This window comes from Artibeus jamaicensis, unplaced genomic scaffold (genome assembly GCF_021234435.1).
Source record: "Artibeus jamaicensis isolate MK-2021 breed Jamaican fruit bat unplaced genomic scaffold, CSHL_Jam_final contig_233, whole genome shotgun sequence".
NCBI classification, from domain to species: domain Eukaryota; kingdom Metazoa; phylum Chordata; class Mammalia; order Chiroptera; family Phyllostomidae; genus Artibeus; species Artibeus jamaicensis.
The window spans coordinates 36,161,850-36,185,174 of record NW_026521486.1 but is presented as its reverse complement, the minus strand read 5'-3'; the positions used below and the strand labels follow the sequence as shown (position 1 = coordinate 36,185,174).

At 37.4% G+C, this 23,325-nt stretch overlaps 1 protein-coding gene across 3 annotated transcripts in view; it reads right to left on the bottom strand.

The window, feature by feature from the left end:
- The window catches only part of MRPS35 (mitochondrial ribosomal protein S35), a 37,411-nt gene that overhangs the window by 5,907 nt on the left and 8,179 nt on the right, over window positions 1–23,325 (bottom strand). The window contains exons 5-8 of one of the 3 annotated variants that reach the window (XM_053661626.1): window positions 16,277–16,416; window positions 10,598–10,707; window positions 9,265–9,334; window positions 2,842–3,917 (exon numbers count right to left, since the gene is read on the bottom strand). In XM_053661626.1, the coding sequence (XP_053517601.1) occupies window positions 3,639–3,917; window positions 9,265–9,334; window positions 10,598–10,707; window positions 16,277–16,416 (599 nt within the window). In that variant the 3' untranslated portion in view covers window positions 2,842–3,638. Of the gene's footprint in view, window positions 1–2,841; window positions 3,918–9,264; window positions 9,335–10,597; window positions 10,708–16,276; window positions 16,417–23,325 lie in introns of those variants that run through there. The other 2 variants (XM_037144858.2, XM_053661627.1) reach the window with 2 other exon arrangements.

The following is a 23,325-nucleotide window of genomic DNA, read 5'->3' as shown; positions in this document are numbered from 1 at the left end:
AAACACCAGCATGGTCAAATACTAGGGAGCAAAAAAATCACTAAGTTCAAACTGATCATCATTCAGGCAAAGAATCTGATGCCTTTTTTTTTTAACACTTCAACCCCTGAATATTTATAATTCCCCATTTAATTTACAAAGGTGAATATCACACATATACAGACAGTTATATAGTCTCTCTTTTCTTCCCTGACTGCAATGAGAGAACCTGCTCTGACTACAGCAACCCAAGAGAAAGCAACCTTGCACTCCACACCCTTTCTCCTTTCCACAGCTGGCTTGATTCGCTCACTCATTCACTTATTTACTCAGTAAATACTGACTGCACAACTCCCGTGCCGGGCACCGCGCTGTCCTGGACTCCAGTCTAGTAAGAGACCTGGAGTCCAGTAGACGCCAGTCAGATGAGGACTGTGATCCCAGTAAAGGAAAGAGCCCAGAAAGGCCAGGGAACTGAATGAAGGCCGAATGAGGAAAGCGGCATGGGATGGGCCTGAAGAGCTATTACAATACTTACTATTCTAAGCCCCTTACACATATTAACTCTTTTAACTTTCAAAGCAAGCCTGTGAGGCAAGACTGTTATTCAACCTGTTTACAGACCAGGAGACTGAAGCCCAGGACAACTAAACATGTGCCCCAAATCTTACAGCTTGTTAGTGGCAGAACATGTCCCAAGAAGCACAGAAACGTAGTAAGAAAATACACACACACACATAAAAAGAACAAAACAATTCTTTAATTTGAATCTTTCTTCTTTCTTGCCCTTGCAAACTTAAATTTAAAACAAAGAAAAACATAGTAATAGCTAATCCATACAATGGTTGGTATAACAGAAGGCAAGGAAGTATCTTCCACGAAACACACATTTGTCACCTGCTACCACCTTATTTACAACCCCCTCTGCCTAGGACGTGAGTCACAGTAATATTCCACTTCTCATGATTACAAGCGAGGCATTGTGCTATACGGGGGAAAACAGTTTAACCATTAAAAAAAAAAAACCTGAGTTATTTGAAAGTCAGAAAAAACAGAAAGAGGTAAATATGCATAACGAACGAAAAGTTACTGCCAATTCTTTTAGTTACCACAGCTAAATTTTTAACTTTATAATGTCAAGAATTCAATTCAATTGACATCAATTTTTTTGAAAAATTTACTGATTGTTGATATGGTAGGCATTATACTAGATGATAGAAATAGAAGGCTACATAAAACGTACAGTCCTTGTCCTCAGTGATGACGGTGTAATGGGCTAGGCAGGCATGCGTACAGACAACTACCGTAAAAGTAGTGAAAGGATGACAACTGACGAAGAGCGGGGAGAGACAGACAGGAAACACCTGAGGCGTATTAAAGGATTCATGTGGATGTGCAAGGCTGGTGTTTTGCAAAAAAGTAATAAGCAAAGAGAACAGCACGTGCACAGTTACGGAGGCACACGTTGTGTTCATCACGGCTGATGACGTACAGGATATGGAACCCACACTTCCTGAGTAGCTGACAATGAGGTGGCAAATGACTATGAACAGACAGGCCAAGGAGTTTATAGATTTAATTGCTGGTGACGGGGAAACCTCTAAAGGACTTTATTAAAAAATAAGACACAACAGACTTGTGTTTTAAAACAACTACTTTAACAGCAACACAGAAGATGGATGAGACGGGAAAATCAATAAAGATATTACAGCTCTGACTGGTGTGGCTCAGTGGGTTGGGTGTCATTTTGCAAAGCAAAAGGTCATCAGTTCAATTCCCAGTTGGGGCACATGCCTGGGTTGCAGGCCAGGTCCCCAATTGGGGCTTGTGAGAGGTGACCAATCAGTGGGTCTCTCACACATCACTGGTTCTTTCCCTCTCTTTCTCCCTCTCTCTAAAAATAAATAAAATCTTTAAAAAAAATGCCATTAGAGTTTTCAGGCAAAGGGTGAAGAAGACCCATACTGGGGTAGTAGCAGTAGGGATACAGAGGAAAACACAGTTTTAACTGATACTGAAAGGCTAAACCTGAGAAGACCTAGTGACTAATTAGATATCAGTGGAGAGGGTGAGGGGAGAAAACCGTGGAATGCTCAGGTTCATGGGTGGGAAAGACGCAAACTGTCTAAAGGTCTTTAAGTACGTGGTAGGCTCCAGAACAGCAGAAGTAAACTGAAGTCCTGCCCCAAGGCAAAGAAACCTGAGGAGAGTCACCTGTGTTGTACTGTCATCCCACTTGGGAATCAGAACCGCTGCCACATGAGGTAAGAAACTCAATGTGTGCGTGACAGACAAACCCGTCCATTTCCTTGACCTCTCACTCAGATTTCCACCCCACTCCCTCAGCTCTGATACTAGATACACGTAAAAAAAAAAAAAGGTATTAAAGAGATACGCCAATCTCTAATCAGTTTGTTTACAACTGATAAAAAGAGATATACAATACTCAAAAACTTATTCTCGATCTGAGCTCAGCATCAGAATCACCCATGAAGACTTTAAAACAAAACAAGCCTGAGTCTCACCACTGGAGATTTTGATTCTATAGTGCCTTAAAAAGCTTCAGGTGAATCTGATGCAAGTCCAGAGAAAACAGATTATGGAGATCAGGCTGGAGAAAAATGAACTTGCTATTACACATCCTACCCATAATTTCTCCCAGTAAGATTCACTCCCTTTTACTGCCTTCAGTATTTCAGCCAAAACAAGACTGACAGGGAAGGGAGGGAGAGGAGGGAAGGGAAGGGAGGGAGGGAAGGAGGGAGGGAGGGAAGGAGGGAGGGAGGGAAGAAGGGAGGGAGGGAAGGAGGGAGGGAAAGAAAAGAAATTTTCAATTAGTCAATTGTGAAGTCTGAAAAGAGAACAAACTACCAGCTAACACTCAGGGTTAATTTCAACTTTTATTTCACAATATTTTTCAATAGAAGGCAAAGTTGAATAAAACTAAATAATATGATACCATGGAAAGAATATGAAACTTTGAAGCTGCAGTTCAGGCCCAAGGTCTTCAGCTAACAAACTCCAAACTTGGGTAAAGTACTTAATCTCTCCATAATTTCTTAATTTCTCAATGTAATAGAGATTATAAAAAAGTTTTTGACTCCTGATTTTCAAGGTTAGCACACATTTAAAATGGGTGGCTGCACTAATGATACAGGGTGCAGCCGGGGGGGGGGGACCCCCCAAAAAAAGATTTGGAATGGTGTCCAGAATTCAAAGTGTATAGAATATTGGAGAGACATATAAGATGTCCTCACCCCTTCACCCCCCCCACAGGTGTGAGTTGGGGGAAGGGACACATGAAGCAGGAACACCCAGGGCTGTTTTGTACAGCCATAGCCTTGCAGCTAATCCATGGCATTGTCTTTTAACATATCTATAGCCTTTGGCGGTCACTCGGATGTGTTAAATGGCTGTGGCCAGGCTTGGCGCTAGGGGGATGAAGTCACTTCCCCCAAAATGTAACTGGGGGCAGGCCCCCCAAGTTACAGCACCTGCATGGGGGCTTGGAGAAGATTGGCTCGAGGACATGGGATGATGACTGCCCAGACTAACGATGGCAGCCCAGTAAACTTGTATTAATACAGAAATACTGGCAGGTGTAACTGATCTTGGGAGGAATCGGAAATAGGGGTACAGAGGAAGATGGGTGCGAGGATTTAAAAGTCACACACAGCAGCCATTGAGGGAGAGCCACGCGGTTTCAGCAGAGTGAGGACCCCCTCTTGGTGAGGTGAAAGAGGGAGCCACGTGGTTTTGGCAGGGTGCGGACCCCCTCTTTCCCAGGTGAAAGGGAAAAACCACGCAGCTTTGCCAGAATGGAGATCCCTGCAGCCAGGTGAAGAAGAAAGCCACATGCTTTTGGTGGAGTGCGGACTCCTGCAGCTTTGGTAAAAGAGGCCCACGCGGCTTTGGGGTGCCCCCTTTGGCCGAGTGGCCTGGAAAGCAAGAGAGACTTTGACTGGAACTGGGTACAAAGAACTCTTTGCCAGTGGACCATGAGAGGGTACCACAGTACTTTGGATTAACTAGAGATCCTGCCTACATGGTGACACAGCTGACGGTGCCAGCGGCCTGAAACACAGACGTGTGCTCTTTTCCTGATTTACGGTACCCGGAATTGGGACAGTGGGAGAAGGGAGCTGTGTGGGTGTAGGTGTATACCCTAAAGGACTTTGATATTTTAGTGGAGGCATTAAGCCTAAATAGCATTAAATAAACATTTTGTTTCCTTTTCACAAATCTCTGGCAGTATTTTGTCCTTGGGAGGGGCCCCTGTTGTATAGCAGTTTTTGGCATCCCTAGGTGGGCCAAATATTGTATTGCCCCTCCCTCGGACTTCTTGTTCTGTAACACTAATGCTTTTACAGTTGTTGTTTTTTTAAAGAGACACACCATTTTAAAGCACTGTTAAAAAATGTAACAACTCCTCCCCCACTCACACCCCATTTTGGTTTCCTTTTGTATTCATCCAAGGGGATTATTCGAAACAGCACAGAGGTAAAAACAGCCAAAGGCAGTGACACAACGGATTCTCAGAGCAACACATCTACCTTAAAAACAACGGCCAAATGTGCCACTTGTCTGGAATCCTGTGAAAGGTAGCATGAAAACACTCTTCACTGTTACTCATGTTCCTTGATGTCCCGACTCATCAGGAGAGCCAATTAATGTGTTTAACTAGCTGTTTTTCTTTAATAAACACTGTAACATCAGTATATGCATAATCAGTTTATAAACAATTTTAGGCATAAAAATATTTCACATTGAGGAGATGCTGAGATTTTACTAACAGTAGCCAGTATTTTCTAGATGCAAATTCTATTAACATTGTCAAAAATAAATTAACATCATGAAATAAACTCACAGAAGTAAATATTTATGGAGACCTTGCAGAAGAATATAAAATTTGAATACTTTTCACTTAAATATTTGAAAAGATATATAATCAAATGAAAAACAAGCCTGATCTACACATAACTGAAATCATACACCATGAAAATGAAATAGCTCAAATTGTTACAAAGGTATTTCTTTTTCTTTTCTTTTTTTCCTTAAATTTATTGAGGTGACATTGGTTAGGAACACTAGCAAAGGTATTTCTAAAAAATTGGGCATAATTATTAATTATTTTATTAATAGACCATTAATAACACATACCAGTAATCTAATTATTGCTAACATCTAACAAGTACGCTATATTTTACATTACTGAAAAGGGAGTTTATTTGTTACTGTGTCAATTTACTTATGAAGTGGAAAAAAAACTTCTACTTCAAAAGTCTACTTATGGATATCCAGAAGAATAGAAGTTTTAATGCCTAAAGTTTAATTTATTAAACTTCTAGTTTTCTTACCTACCACTGAGCTAGATACTCTGAAGAACAAAATACGATGTCAGATGCACACTAATGAAGGCTCTTTGATTAGTTAGAAAGACAAAATATACATGGGACAAAAACATTTCATGGAACATCCACTAAGACAAACTCTGAAGCCAAGCACCCTTATGATCAATACAGAAAACAAAATAGTGTAACTTGCTATTTATGCAAAGAAGCAGTTACACAAAGAGGCTCAGTATGTCTAAGGAGTTGGTATCCAAAATATATAAAGAACTCACAAGTCAATGGCAAAACCCCCAAACAATCCGGCTACGAGAATAGGCAGAAGACCTGGTCAAACATTTTTCCAAGGAAGACGCACAGAGGGCCAACTGGTACATGAGAAGGTGCTGGACATCACTAATCAGAGAAGGGCAAACCCAAACCACAGTGACATACCACCTCATTCCAGTCAGAATGACTACTGTCAAAAAGACGAGAAATAACAAGTGTCAGCAAGGATGTGGGGAGAAGAGAACTCTTGTACACTCAGTGGGAGTGCAAACTGGCACAGCCACTATGCAAACAGTGTGAAGTCCCCTCCAAAAATTAAGAATGGAACTACTATGACCCAGCAGTGCCACTTCTGGGTATTTACCCAAAGGAAATAAAAACACTAAGATACCAGCACCCCATGTTCACTCAGCATTACTTATGATAACCAATATATGGAAACAACCTAAGTGTGCTTCAATGAGTGAATGAGTAAGAATATATTTTGACTAACAATAGCTACCATGAAATACAAATAACACAGCCAAAAGTTTCAAATTCAAAAAGCAACCACTAGTAATTAAATATTAAAACCATCCAAGGACCCTAGGACTTAGGATTTTTAGATCTCTATTTTCTAAAGCAAGTGCTTTTTTTCTCCCCACCCCCGTGCCCATGTTTTAGTCTGTATTTTGCACAAGTCACTTTGTAAAATATTTCATCCAATCATTTCTTAACCAGACCACCTGTAGAAGGTTTAAACAATATCATAGAGCAAAATTAAAATTTAGGGAGTCTGTCGTTATCAGTTACGTCAGAATGTGAGTAGAATCCATGTTCTAAGACTTCAAATGCAACAAGGCACAGATCTCACTCCCGGTATAAAATCTCTGTCAAATTAATCCTAAGCTGTCCACAGAAATTGCAAACACATGCATTTACAATTCTCAGACCTCTTCATTTGAGTATCAGCAACAATATTAATAGGCCACCATTTATCGAGAGCCCACCACTTGCCAGGCGTTTCACGTACATTCTCCCTGATTCACCTGAAAACGGATGAATCACCTCAGAGGTGAAATGGCTGACCACAGCTGCAGAGGTAACAAGTGTTGGGATTCCGATCTAGGTCCACGTGGTTCCCAAGGTTAAAGCTTGGCTCACCCAATGCTCACAGTGTGTAACAGTGGAACACTGACACAAGTTTCGGTAAGTCTCTGCTTCTTAGAGCTGCTAAAGCACCAATGTCTGATGTCTGTCTGTCTCTTCCCACCTTGCTAGCGCTACACAAATCATTCTCTGAAATAGGACAAAGCAAGCCCCATGCCTGAAGTCTATGCTTTGTGAAGTCTGTTTTTTGAAGGCTACTTTGATGCTTCTACAGTTAAATTGTTTTGAAGAACACACAACAGTACCTTCCTTACACAGAATACCTTTTCAGGGACGTTTCAGTAACTGTGATACAGAAAACTACTGCTTTCCTCTCAATACCTCTCAGAGGTAACCTCCACAGAAAGTTTCAAAAGCTAAAAAAACAAGGCAAGCTTAGCTTTTTGTATTAAATGCTCTGAAACTAACCTAAACAATAAAGGAATACAGAAATGGCCCTGTCCAGATGGCTCAGTTGGTTGCAACATCGTCCCATACACCAAGACTGCAGGTCTGATTCTTGGCCAGGGCACATACCTCGGTTGCAGGTTCAATCCCTGGCTGAGGCATGTACAGGAGGCAACCAACCTATGTTTCTCTCTCTCTCAAATCAGTAAGTAAAAAAAAAATGTTTTAAAGAAAGGAATGATTTAAAAGGGGGCTCTCTAAGTATCTCATTAAATACTAGGTGGTAGCATTTATTTCAAGTATGAATTTCATGCCGGTGAAGAAAAAATATCATTTCAATAAAAATTCTGCTCCACCAGCTCTGCTAATTTCACAGCTCATCTGCCTCTAAAGCGTCTTCACCAATGGTCCTTGTTCAAAAAGGATCAGGTGCTAACTTTAGGAATTTTTAAATAATATCTGTTTAGAATAGTTGTATGTGGTCACTTATTAGATTAAAAATCAAAGGCAACTTTCACTGAATTGATTTGTGCTTATCATTTCCTTTAGGAAAAATTCATTTTATAGTTTGCTGGCAAAATAGGAGACTCAAAATTGATTGCCTTTTATCGTTTGATGTTAATTCTTGAAGTGTCAGTCATAGGACTATACCTGATGCAACCACGTTGCTGGTTCAAAAGGGAACTTTATCACCTTACACCAAAGGCATTTATAAAATCAACTGACGGGAGGGATTAACTGCTGTAATCATGCTGCTCCCAAAGCCAGGAATTAGAAGAAAATCCAGCTGAATTATGATAATCAAAAGAATTTAAAAGAAAAGAACAGCTACTAGCTGTTTTTTGTTTTTTACTAAGCTTGTGATGACGTTTTATTTTCTCTTATTCCCACTCATCCTTTTATGCTACCACTGTTTTATTAACATCAATGAAATGAGCAGATCAGAGAACAGTGGCATGTGTCCACAGAGTTACAGCATGTCATGGATAGAAGGAGTTCCAAAAGCCATTTAATGTAACTCTTTATCCATGTCCCCAACCGCGTAGGAACATTTCCTACCTATTAAAGTAAGCCACTCCATCTTTAGATGACTCAAAGTTTTCACCCAGAGAACTGAAGCCTGCATCGCTATTGCTTGCTATATCACTTACTTTAAAGCTTAAAGTCATGAAAAGCAAATCTCACCTTTTACAAGAAATCCTTTGAATGTCTAAAGAGAGTGACTCTTTCTCCAACTGCCTCCACTTCTTCATATGCTCCTGATGTAAAATGCTATTGAGTCTCAAGTCTATCTTGGGCAAGCTACAAAAAATTAATTTGTATGCATATCTAAAGTTATCTTCATTTTTAAAAATAAAATTTTAAACTCTGAGTTACACTCTGTCAGACAAAAGACTATTTTTTAAAGATTTATTTATTTTTAAAAAGAGGAGAAAGAAGGGAGAAAAAGGGGTAGTGAACATCAATGTGTGGTTGTCTCTAGTACACCCCCTACTGGGGACCTGGCCCGCAACCCAGGCATGTGCCCTGACTGGGAATCGAATCATCCACGCTTTGGTATGCAGGCCCGCACTCAATCCACTGAGCCATGCCAGCCAGGGCAAAAGACTACTTTTAATACTATTTAAATAACTGATTCCCTTTAAGTGTCTCTAATGTATCCCAGTGAAATGTCTACATGGCTATGTGTTAACTAAAAATTTTAGTAAAAATTTAAAATACCTTTTTTTTTATAAAGTTCTAGAGCTTTGTTCTGCAGTGTTTTTGAATAACTATGAATTATAAATTCCTAAGTTATACAGATGATGATTATCCTTCCATAACTCTGACAACTTTCAGCCAATGTCAGACAAACAAAAAAAGTTAAATATTCTAAATCTTCAAACAGAAGTCAGAAACCTAGAATTTTAAGGGCATTTTAGCCATCTGATTGCTGTAAGGTCCTGAGATAAACTGCATAATTTATTTCAAGATGCTCACTTTGAATGTCAGTAGAAGCTATCTACAATATTTCACACATCCTTCATGTATCCAGTGGTTCAGTAAACTACTTGCCACCCCTGTTTTTGAAAGTTTAAGACATCATCTAAATTTACACTGACAAAACAATTAAACATTCACAATCACTTACCCAAGACTCGTGGTATAAAACTGTTAGCAGATACATTGCATAATCATAATTCTGTCTCTTTAAAGGGCACCTTCAAAACAGAGAGAGGGAGGAAGTCAAAATTCCAAAAATCCGGTATACAGAATTATATGCCAAGTATATAAATACTTAATACAAAGGATAACTTATATCTGGGTATTCTGTATCTGTTCTGGGAAAACTCAGTTCTTAGAATAATATTAGTCTATGTAATTCACTGTTTGAAGATACAGAAAACTTAAAAAAAATTGTATTTAGGGTATCTCTTTGCTTTCATAACTAATGAAGTTATTTCACCTGATGACAACTTTATGATATTTTAATATGATGTGTCCAAGTGTCCATCACTTCAGAGCTAAGAATCTGCTGGACAGCGTAAGCATATACACTTAATTCATTTAAAAAATAGAGACAGACCAATGATAAGTGCTAATCTAAACATTCATCTTGATTTTCCCAAAGCCAGTTCTTTTAAAAATGAACTACACTATGCAATGATATATTACTTCTGTTGTATTTAAAATAGAACTAATGACCTAACATTAGGTAAAACTTGTACATCAATATGAGATGGCATGTTTAATTTTTAGAATGCTACTCCTTCCAACCACTGCATAGGACGTGAGCCCAGCGATGACAACACCTCCAAATGCTCTGAAACGGACAGGGAAGGCGACAGCATGTACCCATCCTTGTGCTTTTCTCTTAAGGCGAGTCTTTTATATTTTGACATAATTTGGAAACAACCAAAGTATAATTCTAGAAATAAAATAACCATATAGTAAAAACATGCCCATAATCTTTCTTTACCTCAAATGACCTAATTTATAAATTCATAGAAGGTAAATTTAATACTGTTTTTATGAACTTCTATGCTAGCACTGAAATTCTGCTTATTTACACAAGTACCTTGGTAGATAAAATTTCCAGTTAATTGTGAACTATAAGATTTTTATACACTTTGACTTTGTAAAGCTTGTTTAAGCATTAATCACTAGCAAATCATACTGTTTTCTTCTAACACCTTCAGTAAATTTTAATACATAGATACATTAAAAACAAGGTGAAAAAAAGCGACAGCAATTTAACTCATCAAGGCAAGTTCCTCTATGTATACAGAGATCTCGACAACAGTAGACTAGTGTGAGGACACCAGAACTATAAATTAGACAACTTCTCTTGACCTAATAATGCTAACACAAGTTGACATAGAAGGCTACCCTTATTTTCAATGTCATTTGTTTAAAAAGGAGTGCAGGGGATGGGAGGACAATAAAACACACATGGCAGATAGGCTCAACTTTCCTTCCTTTACCTATCTGTTTTGATGGTAAGCACATCTGTGGTCTTGCAGTACCGCTCTCCTACAAGTTTAATAAGTTTCTTCTTTGCATGATCATCTAAATTCAAACTGGAAAGTTTAACCTTGAAATTACAAAAAAAAATTATTTGAAAAAGATTATTTCATATACTTCATTTAATACAAAAACAACAGTAATATTATTTAAATTAGCATTAAAATAAGCAAAAGGAAACCTTTTCAAACTCCTTTCTATACCGTGTTAGCATCTGGCCTGCATTAAGATCTTACTCATGGAAAAAAAGGGGGGAGCAAACTGTTTTGTGCTCTTTGAAAGTTCTGGGCATTGGTACCCTTCCTGAAAGAATCAATGGCATGTCTCTTAAATAAATGAAATTAGGGTGCTCATGAGTAGCATTACCTAATAGAATTAAACTCAATTAGTATTAGCAAAGCTGGAATATAGGAATACAGTAATTGTAAAACATAAGGACTTTAAGAAATTTCTACCATGCAATTATGAGGCCCATACCATGCCAACTAGTTTAGGGGCATTTACTTTAAAAGCTACAATTCTCTCACAGAAGTTGGAATATAGCATCAAAAGATCAAAACATTTGAAATAATATAGCCCAATATTACTCAAAATGACAATACTAGTCCCACAGGCTGCCAAGAAGAATCATTTCTTTAAAAGGGCTATGTGTGCTGAATACATTCAGGAAACGCTAAGTTAAATTAGGTTCTTTACAGCAGGATTTCTTAGAGGAGGTAATATGCTAATAAACATTGTGAAATGTCAAGATTCAGAGTTGTTATATAATGATTTCCAAATTTATTTGACCTCAGATTCCACTTTTCAAGGGACAATTCATGAAATTACTCTTCTATAAAACATATTTTGGGAAATGATAGACTAAATAAACACACTTGTTAATTTGCAGAGAATTATGGCATGGCTGAAGCTATTATCTAGAGATGAATAGGCTTGACACAGGAAAGTAAGTTAGACACTAGAATATAGTTAAGTAAGGTAAAACCACAGATTTTTCCATGGAGAACTGTAAGAATAAGAAAGAATCATAACTGTCTGAAGAAGAAAAAGGCTAAGATTTTGAAATCCCATTTCCTCCCTCTAGCTTCCATAAATAACCCTGCGCTCCCCTGAAGACATCACAGCAAAAGAACTTGCTATTTTCCCACAAATGCAAACACTTGAGGGTAAGAAAGATGTCTGTCTTGTTCTAAGCAATGGACTAGCACTTAAAAACCATTTAACACATATTTGCTGAATGTATACATAAGTAAAAACAAGACAGAATATACTGTTTTTTAAGCATTATGAATTTTATTTGAACTGGAGAAAAGAGAAAGCAAATAAATATAAAAACAATCTTAGCAGCCACAAGTACTAAGAACATTAACTATTAAATATCAATCCAATAGAAAGGTTATATGTTGAAGGCAATTTGAATTATCATAGTCCCAGAAAAAAATGTATTAACAACCAGGTTATCAGCTTGATGGATAAAATAAGCAATTTATGATAACTCTGATCATTAACAATATAAAGCATTATTTATAAGAAAATCCTAAAGTAGACTTACATTATGATCATAATTATGAAAAAAATATATATGCATATATACAGTCAAGAGAAAGAAGTGAATAGTTTGTACCTTAGGATAATGAAAATATAGACTTTTTTCCTTTTAAAATTCCCTTCAATGAAACCACGATGTTTAACAATAAATTTTAAAATCTACCATTTGAAAAACTGAAGTGTTCTAGATTTCTGTATGGGAAGTAGTCCAAAAAATGGCAGTAACACTGATCATTATAGTAACAACTGCTTTAAAACTCATGCTCACATTAACATTTTAATGTTCAAAAATTATATAGCGTTTATGCCAGAAACTCATAAATACTTCAGACGCAGCTGTGTGGTGCACTCACGCCATCTGCTAGCACTCAGAGGCCCTGCAGAACTGCAGTCTTTAACCTGGGCCACAATCGGATTCTGAAGCTGAATGGCATTCATCATCATTCTCGTTCCAAAAGTTAAAAGAATCCTTAGGCTTTTCTTTGGTCAAGTTGCTATATTTTAAAGAATCTATGTGGTATTATTAACACTGGCCTCAAAACAATGTTAACATTTCAAATCATAGGAGGTTGTGGTTATTATATGTGTGTACCTTCAAATGCCCATATTTAAGAGCTACATAAATTGAACAATGTCTAAATGTGTGAAATATTTTCTCTATTTACAAGTATAGTGCAATTAGTTAAAGAACTCTGGTTTTACGTTTAAGAATTGGATTTGATTTCTAGATTTGCTATTTATTGCCTAACTGATCTTAAACAACTCATTTGATCTTCCTTTCTGCTTCCTTGGAAATTAGAATATGGAATAGATATGTTAAATGATGAAATCAGGGAATTATTCAAACTTCTTCCTTTGAATAGACTTTTTCCTTTTAAAAGGCTGTATTAATTACACTGGAATTATGTAAGAAAATCTTTTCAATTTATAGAGATCTAATTGTAAAATGTCAGACATTAGTAATTTTACACACTTAACCCGAAACCACTAAAATATGTATGGACATGTGTGTATTAGCATATGAAGTACTCAATATTTTAAATGTCAAATACTAATTACTAAGTCAAGGTGCCATGTATGTTTATTGTACTACTCTTTCTATGTCTCCAGACATTTGAAAGTTTTCATAAGAAAAGGTTGAAAAACAGAATTTGGTAAAGTAGCCAAGTGAAAAGTTAAAAAAATAAGTATACCACTTTTGACAAGGGTGGCAAGACAATTCAGTGAGGAAGGAGCAGTCTTTCCAACACACAGTACTGAGACAGATGAACACCCACATGCAGAAGAAGGAAGCTGAAACCCTACCTTACACCATATACAAAAATTAACAGAAAGTGAATCATAGAACTAAATGTAACAGACAAAACTATAAAACTCTTACAAGAAAACATCAGACTAAATCTTCATCACTTTGAATGACATAGTGGTTTCTTGCACACTGTACCAAAAGAACAAGACAAAAAAAAAGACAAAGCTACACATACTAGACTTCATCAAAATCAAAACTTTTGTGTTTAAAAAGACACCACCAATTTTCTCAGAAAACTAAAAATGGATCTGCCTTTTGACCCAGCAATTCCACTGCTAGGATTATATCCTAAGAACCCTGAAACACCAATCCAAAAGAACCTATGCACCCCCAATGTTCATAGCAGCACAATTTATAATACCCAAGTGTTAGAAGCAACCTCGGTTCCCATCAGTAAATGAATGGATCCAACAACTATGGTACATTTACACAATGGAATTCTATGCAGCAGGAAGGAAGAAGGAGCTCCTACCCTTTGCAACAGCATGGATGGAACTGGAAAGCATTATGCTGAGTGAAATAAGCCAGGTGGTGAAAGACAAATACCATATGATCTCACCTTTAACAGGAACCTAATCAAGAAAACAAACAAACAAGCAAAATATAACCAAAGACACTGAAATAGAGAATGGGCTGATAGTGACCACAGGGGAGAGGGGAAGGAATTTCAGGGGAAAAGGAGAAGCGTTTGCAGAAACAAGTATAAAGGACACATGGACAAAAACAATGGGGGGTGGAAATGGGAGGGAGGTGGGGAGGGCTGTCGGGGGTGGACTGTGATGGGGGTAAAAGGCAGAAAACTGTACTTGAACAATTAAAATAAAAATAAAAAAGGACACCACCAAGAATGTGAGATGACAATGAATGGAATGGGAGAAAATATCTGCAAGACACGTATCTGTTAAGAAACTGGTATCCAGAATATATAAAAAACACAAGTGAACAGCAAATACATAAATTACTCAATCAAAAAATGAGCCAAGGATTTAAACAGACATTTCTCCAAGAAGACATTCAAACAATTAGTTAAGCACGTGAAAAAGTCTCAACAGCGTGAGTTACTAGGGAAATGTAATCCACAATCACAATGAAGGACTCCTTCACACCCACCGGAAGGGAGAAAATGAAAATGTCTGACAATGACAATCACGGGTGAGGATGTGGGGAAACTGGAGCCTGCAGACATTTTTTGGTGAGACTTCAAAACAGTGCAGCCACTTCGTCAAAACAGTTTGGCAGTTCCTCAGAAAGTTAAACATGGAGTCCCCATACAACCCAGCAACAGAACTGGGTTATACCACCCACAGAACTGAAAACATATTATCCATACAAACAGGTACGTGAGTGTTCACAGCAGCATTATTCATAATAGTCAAAAAAGTGGAAACAACCCATATATCTATAAATAAAAATCTAGTGTGTTTGTAAAATGGAATATTATTCTGCTAGAAAGAAAGAACAAAGAACTGACACATGCTACAACAGATGAGACACTGACAGCATTTTACTGGCAAGAGTATTCACATCGCATGACTCAGAAGAAATGGCAGGAACAGGCAATGGAAAGAGACACAGCAGATTTGTGATTGACAGGGTTTGGAGTGGGGGAGGGAGGGCAATGGGGAGTGAGTGCTAAGGGATATCGGGTTTCTTTTATGGGGATGAAAATTTCTGGACTTAGGCAGTGGTGATGGTTGCTCAACCCTGTGAACGTGTTAAAAACCACTGAACACTTTAGAAGAGTGAATTCCATAGTATGTGAACTATATTTTAATAGAACCATTATTAAAAATAGAAAAATGAGTATAAGATACCAATATACCAGCAAAATGGGCAAATAACCAAAAAAAAAGTGTTTCACAAAAAAATAATTTCTCACCCTCATTAGAATTGAAAGACAAATGTTAATATACGTAAGACGTATTTTGTACCGATAAAATTGATGGGTCATAGTACCATGCAGGTTGGTGAGGGTACGAAGAAACAGGCTTTCTCACACCCTGCTGGCATTGCACTTGTTACATTTCCTGCAGGAATTCATAATACACAATCAAAGAAACTTTTACAATCCATTTACCAAAAAACAGAAAGCCTGAAGGTCACCTGGGGTGGGTCACTCTGTTGGTTAGAACATCATCCCAATACATCAAGACTGTGGGTTTGATTCCTACTGAGGCAGGACACATTAGCTATAAGAAGTAACTAATGAATGCATAAATAAGTGAAACAACAAATCGATGTTTCCTTCTCTCTCCCCAAAATCAGTAATAAAAAAAGCCTAAAGATACCACAATGTGGATAATTTAAACAAAGTATGGAAGATCAATGCTGAGGAATTATTTGCTCGTATCTCCCACTTGGGTCTCAGAAGTAGGGCCGTGTCCGGAGGATCCCACTGCACACGCAGCCTCAGGCCTGCTCGGCACACGCAGACCTTCGTTCACATGCTGCCTCGTGCAGCTACTAAATACAATGTTCAGGAACGTTGGAAAACTTTGGGAAATTTTAAATTCATATTTCTAAATGAAAAATAGCAGGTAACTAATCAAGCAGCGCATCATCCCATTAACATACAACAAGCTGATTGCTCATGTACTAAAGAGCTCGTAAGTCAACAGTGGTTATTTATGAGTAGCAGAATTATAGGTCATTTTATTTTATACTCTGAGAAAGACTTACACTGTCCAAATTTTCTATAATAAATATGTATCAGTTTTATAATAAAATCCACAAAATGCTACTTTAAAGTAACGTACTGTAATATTTCTTAACTGTCTCTCACCCTCAGGGTCACTGCTCGCGCTCTGGGGTTCCGAACGGATGGTCCTGACGAAACATAATCAGCTGTGTCAATTTCCACGGGAAAATGCTTCTCACACTTTTCATCACTGTCTAGGGCAGCAGGCCACTCAGTGCAGAAATCTGAGAATTAAAAGAATTATCTCAATAATTTCCCAAGTACATTCTCATTGCAATGCATGCTACCAGACAAAAAACATATTATTGAGAGATTACTTTGTCAGTTTACATGAAATGGAAGAACAGATTCTACTCTGCACTTTAAAGACACATCATCAACCCTCATCTCTTCTTCTTACGTAAGCCCTATTAGGGAATTTAACTAAGAGAGTGATCTGACCAGTTCAGGTTTAGTGGGGAGCAGTATGTTCAATTAAAAGGGAACTATGACTTGAGGATGTTCAATTACAGCCCTGCACACACCTGCTATGGGACAGTTTAAGTCCTCTCCAACCCAAACCACACAGTACATAGTGCCTGGAGCATCACTATTTTCAAAAAGGCAACAGAGAATATCATTCACTCCCAAATGAAGGGAACTGAAGACTGGCTGAGGAGACTGAAAGGAGCGCTAAGACAGTTCTACAAGAAACTGAGACCAATACTCAGATACCCGGAGAGGAACGAAATATCTTTACAACCAAAACCAATTTGGCATTTAAATAAAAAGAACACAGCAAGAGGTAATGTCATTCCTGTTATGGACCAATTCCAACATCCTACATTGTAGGATACAACACTGCCAAGCACTTTATAAGAGAAACTAGTTTGGAGAATTTTGTAAGTTCCTGGGTTTGTACTGAATCTTTTTTTAACTTTGAATAAGTCATTTCAATCACTAGATCATAATTACAGCCTTTATATTAAATGACCTGATTACATGTTTAAAAGAATACAGCCAACTGGAAAGTACCTAATAGACCTCCATTAGCTTTTATTCATCTGATAGAGAAATGACGAAACTTCAGAAGACCTTGGTTTTTACTTAACTTCTGCCACTAATTATTAAAATTTTGGTAAATTACCTAACTTTCCTGGGCTTCAGATTTTCCATCTGCAAGTTAGATATAAAATCTAAACTGACCTACTTTGAAAGAAAACTGAGAAGAAATATTTGAAAAGCCTCTGAGTTACTTGGAAGATACAATCTAAATCCAGAAGCTGGCAGAAGTGTAGAGAGAGAACCAAGGAAGGATTAAAACACTCAAACACCCTTCTGAAAGTGCTGTATGAAAACCTTACATTTAAAAAGTACGAAGCACTTCAGAAATATCTCATTACAACAACCAGTTTCTAGATTATGAATGCACATTTAAATCTAATGCTTAAAAAGGAAAAAAAAAAGGAATTTATCAGTGCAATGCATTTGTCAACGATTTACAGAGGACTGAACAAGTGAGGGATTATCTGTGCCGAATGGAGCACAAATGTGCCACAGTGGTCAGTGTCAGTCTCACCCCAGGTGCTAATGAATATAATGCAGAAACACAGAATCGAGGGACAGAAAAGGACCCAATGTCCCCAAACAGAAGACCATATAAATGAAAGGAGAGAAGAGCTACTCTTTCTTCCCTCATTTCAAGAGTAAGATCATTATTCCTACTTTTCAGGACCTCTTTATCTCCTCTTCCTAACTTTGGAATGGAAGGCCCCCCCAAAAGCTAAACTTGCACTGTAATCATGCTCCCCATCCTCTCTCTCTTCCCACGCTACCTGTAAAGTGCTTCTAGATTTCCTTTTCCTTCCTCAAAATCCTTAAAAAGTACACTGAGCACTGATACATCACCTGTAAGTCAGCATGAAATTCCGACTTGTTCCAAAGGGACTAACTTAAATTAAACTACACAATCACTCACTAATGGCTGTGAACCTAAAGCGATTCAAATTTACTTATTTAAGATACAGTCCAATGCAAATGAGATCAGAAATTAAATTGGAGTCCTGGCTGGTGTAGCTCAGTGGATTGAGCAGGGGCCTGTGAAGCAAAGGGTCGCTGGTTCCATTCTCAGTCAGGGCACATGCCTGGGTTGCAGGCCAGGTCCCCAGTAGGGGACACATGAGAGGAAACTACACATTGATGTTTCTCTCCCACTCTTTCTCCTTCCCTTCCCCTCTCTCTAAAAATAAATAAAAAATATATTTAAAATAATTAAATTGGAATATGTACAGATTTTAAAAACATACATAAAACCATGAGCAAAGAAAAAAAAATTCTTTGTCCTTAGCTCCATGCATGTTGGAAGGAAAACCAGCATGATAAGTGAGTGAAATCTTTCTTTTTATCTAGGAATCAACAGCTATTGCTCAAAATCAATAAATCCAGAGCTGGAAGTATAATTATATTTAGGTAATTACTTAATTGTGTGTGTGCATACACACACACACACTATATATAATGTATATATGGCATACATACTCCTTGTATATATGTACATATTAAATATCACACACACACACTCTGGAAGTTATTATCGCACCTAAATAATGATAAAGAGAATACTACTAGAATGAGGAGCTAAAATGGTAAAGGAAAAGCATGAGACGATTGCTTTTCATCACCAGCTCTTCTACTTGATGTTACTACTTCAAATTTCTTTAAAATTTTAAACACCTTCAAGATAACTCTTCCCCCTGCAAAGTATCCCATTACTGACCCTACTATCTCTTCAGGTACTCAGCATCTTCTCCACTATCGTCAATTTAAATCATATTGATTTGCATTTATTCGCAATACTCTGAAGTATGTTCTTTAGTCTTTTCACAAATGTGATTTCTATAATCCAACAGTAAGTCCCTACTTCAACAAGGATTATGATTTATGATTGTACTTATTATTCATAGCACCTTGTAAAGTTGTCGGCAAAAGAAATTTTTTTTTTTGCATATTTGGCATCTAACAACTCACCGAAAACAACTTAAAAATCCTTAAAAATAAATAAGAAACCAGCAATAATTCAGAATAGAAGCCAATACAGTATATTAGAAATGAGATCCCCCCCCAGCTTTATTGAGATATAACTGACATATATCCTTGTGGAAATTTAAGGTGTACATGTTGATTTGATACATTTATTTATTGCAATATGATTACCGTCATACTTAGGAAAAACCTGTAGCACGTCATATAATTACCACTGTTTTGTGGTAAGGACATTTAAGAGCTACAACTTCACAAATTTCAGGTATATAATACAGTATTAACAACTATGATCACCATACTGTGTATTAGATTCCCCAAACTTACTCATCTTCTAACTGGAAGTTTGTACCCTCTAACCATTATCTCCCTTTTCTCTCTGCCCTCCAGGCCCTCCAGCCCCTGAAACCACCTTTTCTAGTCTGTTTCTGAGTTTGGTTTTTTAGATTATACTTAAGAGTGCTATTATACAGTATTTGTCTTTCTCTGACTTATTTCACATAGCATAATGTCCTCAGGGCCATCCACACTATCACAAATGATAGGATGCCTTTCTTTTCAAAGCTGAATAATATTCCAATACACACACACACACACACACACACACACACACACACACACGTAAGGTCTGTACAGAAAGTATCCAGCCATGTAATACAAAAAACGGAGGCATTTATTGAAGAAGATACAAGGTACGAGAAACACTGTACACAGGACAATGACACCTCAGTCCCCTTATCCCCCTGGAACCTTATACAGTTCTTCTAATCACCATCAGCTACCCCATCATATTTTCCTGAATCTCACTGACAGTCTGAAATCTCTTCCCTTTCAAAAGTGATTTGTTTTGGGAAAAGCCAGAAGTCACAGGGTGTCAAATCCAGGTTACAGAGGGGCTGAGTGACCTGGGTGATATGATGTTCTGCCAAAAAAACTCTGAATGAGCAGGTGCATTGTCCTGATGAAGCTGCCAAATACCAGAAGCCCATAGCTGTAGCCTTCTGAGTCATCTCAATAGTTTCCACAGAGGAATGTTCAAGCTTAATGCAAAATTTGATGCAAATTCACTGCTCTACTGTCATTTTTAATGCAATGGCCACAAAGTACATATGTTCACTCAATTGTGTCTACCACCCCCACTGAGTAGCACAGTGAAGCCTTTATTGTTCATGAATGTGCATTCCTGTCCATTCTCCTTGACTGCCAGGTTATACTGTTGTCATGCAAACTGTTCCCATTATATTAACAATGTCTGGCCTTCTTCTGGACTAATACATATATACGTATATTATATGCATCACTTATCCTTGAACCATCTAGTGACAGACACTTAGGTTGTTTCCACATCTTGGCCATTATGAGCAACGCTGCAATGAACACAGGAGTGCAGATAACTCTTCAAGATAGTGATTTCATTTCCTTCTTATAAATACCCTGGAGTGTGACTAATAATTCACATGACAGTTCTACTTTTAATTCTTTGAGCAATGGCCGCACTGTTGCATAGATGCTGTACCAAGTAACGTTCCCACCAACAGTACAAAAAGGTTCCCTTCCTCCACATCCTCACCCACATTTATCTCATTGTTTTGCTGACTGCCATTCTACCAGGTGTCAGGTGGTAACTCATTGTATTTTGATTTGCATTTCCCTGCTGATTAGTGATGTTAAACATCTTTCCATGTAACTGTCGAACATTTCTATGTCCTCTTTGAAAAATGTCTACTCAGTTCCTCTGCCCATTTAAATGGCATTATTTGGCTTTTTGCTACTCATTTTTTGCTGAGTTGTATGAGTTTCTTATATATTTTGGGTATTAAACCCTGACTAAACATATGATTTGCAAATATTTCCTCTAATTTTGTAGGCTATCTTCATTTTGTTGATGGTCTCTGTTGCTCTGTAGCCTTTTAATTTGATGTAGTCCCTCTTGTTTATTTTTGCTTTTGCCTTTGCTTTTGGTGTCAAATCCAAAAAAATTATTGCCAAAACCAGTATCAAGGAGCTTACTCCTTCTGGCCCTTTTCTTCTGGAAGTTTATGGTTTCAGGTGTTACATTCAAGTCTTTAATTCATTATGAGTTGAATTTTCTGTTGGGTGTAAGACAAGAGTCCAGTTTTATTCCTTTGCATGTAGCTATCCAATTTTCCTAACATCATTTATTGAAGAGGCTATCCTTTCCTCACTGTATATTCTTGGTTTCTCTGTCATAAACATATGAGTGGGTTTATTCTGGGCTCTTCACTCTGTTTCACTGATCTGTTTTTATGACAACATACTGTTTTAATTAAAATAGCTTTCTAATATAATTTGGAATCAGAAAGTATGATGCCTCCACCTTTGTTCTTCTTAAGATTGCTTTGGCTATTCAGGGTCCTCTGTGGTTCCACACAAATGTTAGAATTGTTTCTTCTACTTCTGTGAAAAACGCCATTGGAATTTTTATGGGGATTATACTGACTCTATAGATGGCTCCGGGTAGTAGGGACATTTTAACAATATTAATTCTTCCAATCCACAAGCACAGAGTATCTTTCTACTTATTTGTATCTTAAAAAAAAAGAATTTATGTATTTATTTTTAGAGAGGGGGAAGGGAGGGAGGAAGGAAGAAGAACATCAACGTGTGGTTGCCTCTTCTGCGCCCCCTACTGGGGACCTGGCCTGCAACCCAGGCATGTGCCCTGACTGGGAATGGAACTGGTGACCCTTTGGTTCACACGCTTGCACTCAATCCACTGAGCCGCACCGGCTAGGGCTATTTATTTGTATTTTCTTCAATTTCTTTGATCGGTGTCTTACAGTTTTTAGTGTATAAATCTTTCATGTCCCTGGTTAAATTTATTTCTAAGTATTTTACTCTTTTGATTCAATTATGAGACTGTTCTCTTAATTTATCTTTCTGACAGTTCACTGTTAGTACATAAAAACAACTGATTTTTGTATATTGATTTTGAATCCTGCAACTTTACTGAATTTATTAGTCCTAACAGTTTTTTAAGGGAAATCTTTAGGGTTTTCTATATACAATATTCTGTCATCTACAATTAGAGACAATTTTTCTTCTTTTACAATTTGGATGTCTTTTACTTCTGTTCTTGCTTAAATGTTCTGGGTAGGACTTCTACTACTATGTTGAATAAAAGTGACTTGTCCTGATTAGAGAACCACTGAGTATACCATTAGCTGTGAGCTTGTCATATGTGGCCTTTATTACGTTGAGGTGCATTCCGTCTATAGAGTTTGTTGAGTTTCTCTCATCAAAGAATGCTGAATTTAGTCAAATGCTTTTTCTGAATTTATTGAAATGAGTACATAATTTTTATCGTTTATTTTATTAATGTGGTGTATCACACCAAGGTACAGATCCTGAGCCATCCTTCCATCCCTGAAATAAACTCTACTTACTCATGGTATATGATCCTTTTAATGTACTGTTGAATTCCCTGCACTAATATTTTGTTGAGGAATTTTGCATCAATGTTTGTCAGAGATATTGGCTTGTAATGCTCTTTTCTTCCAGTGCCCTTGTCTGGCTTTGGTGTCAGGGTAATGCTGGCCTTGTAAAATAAATCTGCAAGGGTTCCCACCTCGTCTATTTTTTGGAAGAGTTCTAGAAGAACTGGTATTAGTTCTTTAAATGTTTAAGATTCACCAGTGAAGCCACGTGGTACTGGACTTTGTTGGGTTTTTTTATTTCTGATTCAATCTCCTTACTAGTAATTAGTCTGTTCAGATTTTCTATTTAATCATAATTCATTCATGGTGGGTTGTATGTATGTTTCCACGAATTTATCCATTTCTTCTACATTATCCAATTTACTGATGGATAATTATTCATAGTGGCCTTTTACAATCCTTTGCATCTCTGTGTTATCAGTTAAAATGTCTCCTTTCCTTTATAATTTTATTTATTTAAATCCTCTCTATTTTGTTCTTGGTGAGTCTAAGTAAAGGTCCACATATTTTACTTATCTTTTTGAAAAACCAGCTCTTAGTTTTATTTATTTTTTTCTATTGTCTTTTTTAGTCCCTATTTTATTTACTTCCACTCTGATTTTTGTTATTTCCTTCCTTCTAACTTTGGGCTTAGTTTATTTTTCTTTTTCTAGTTCC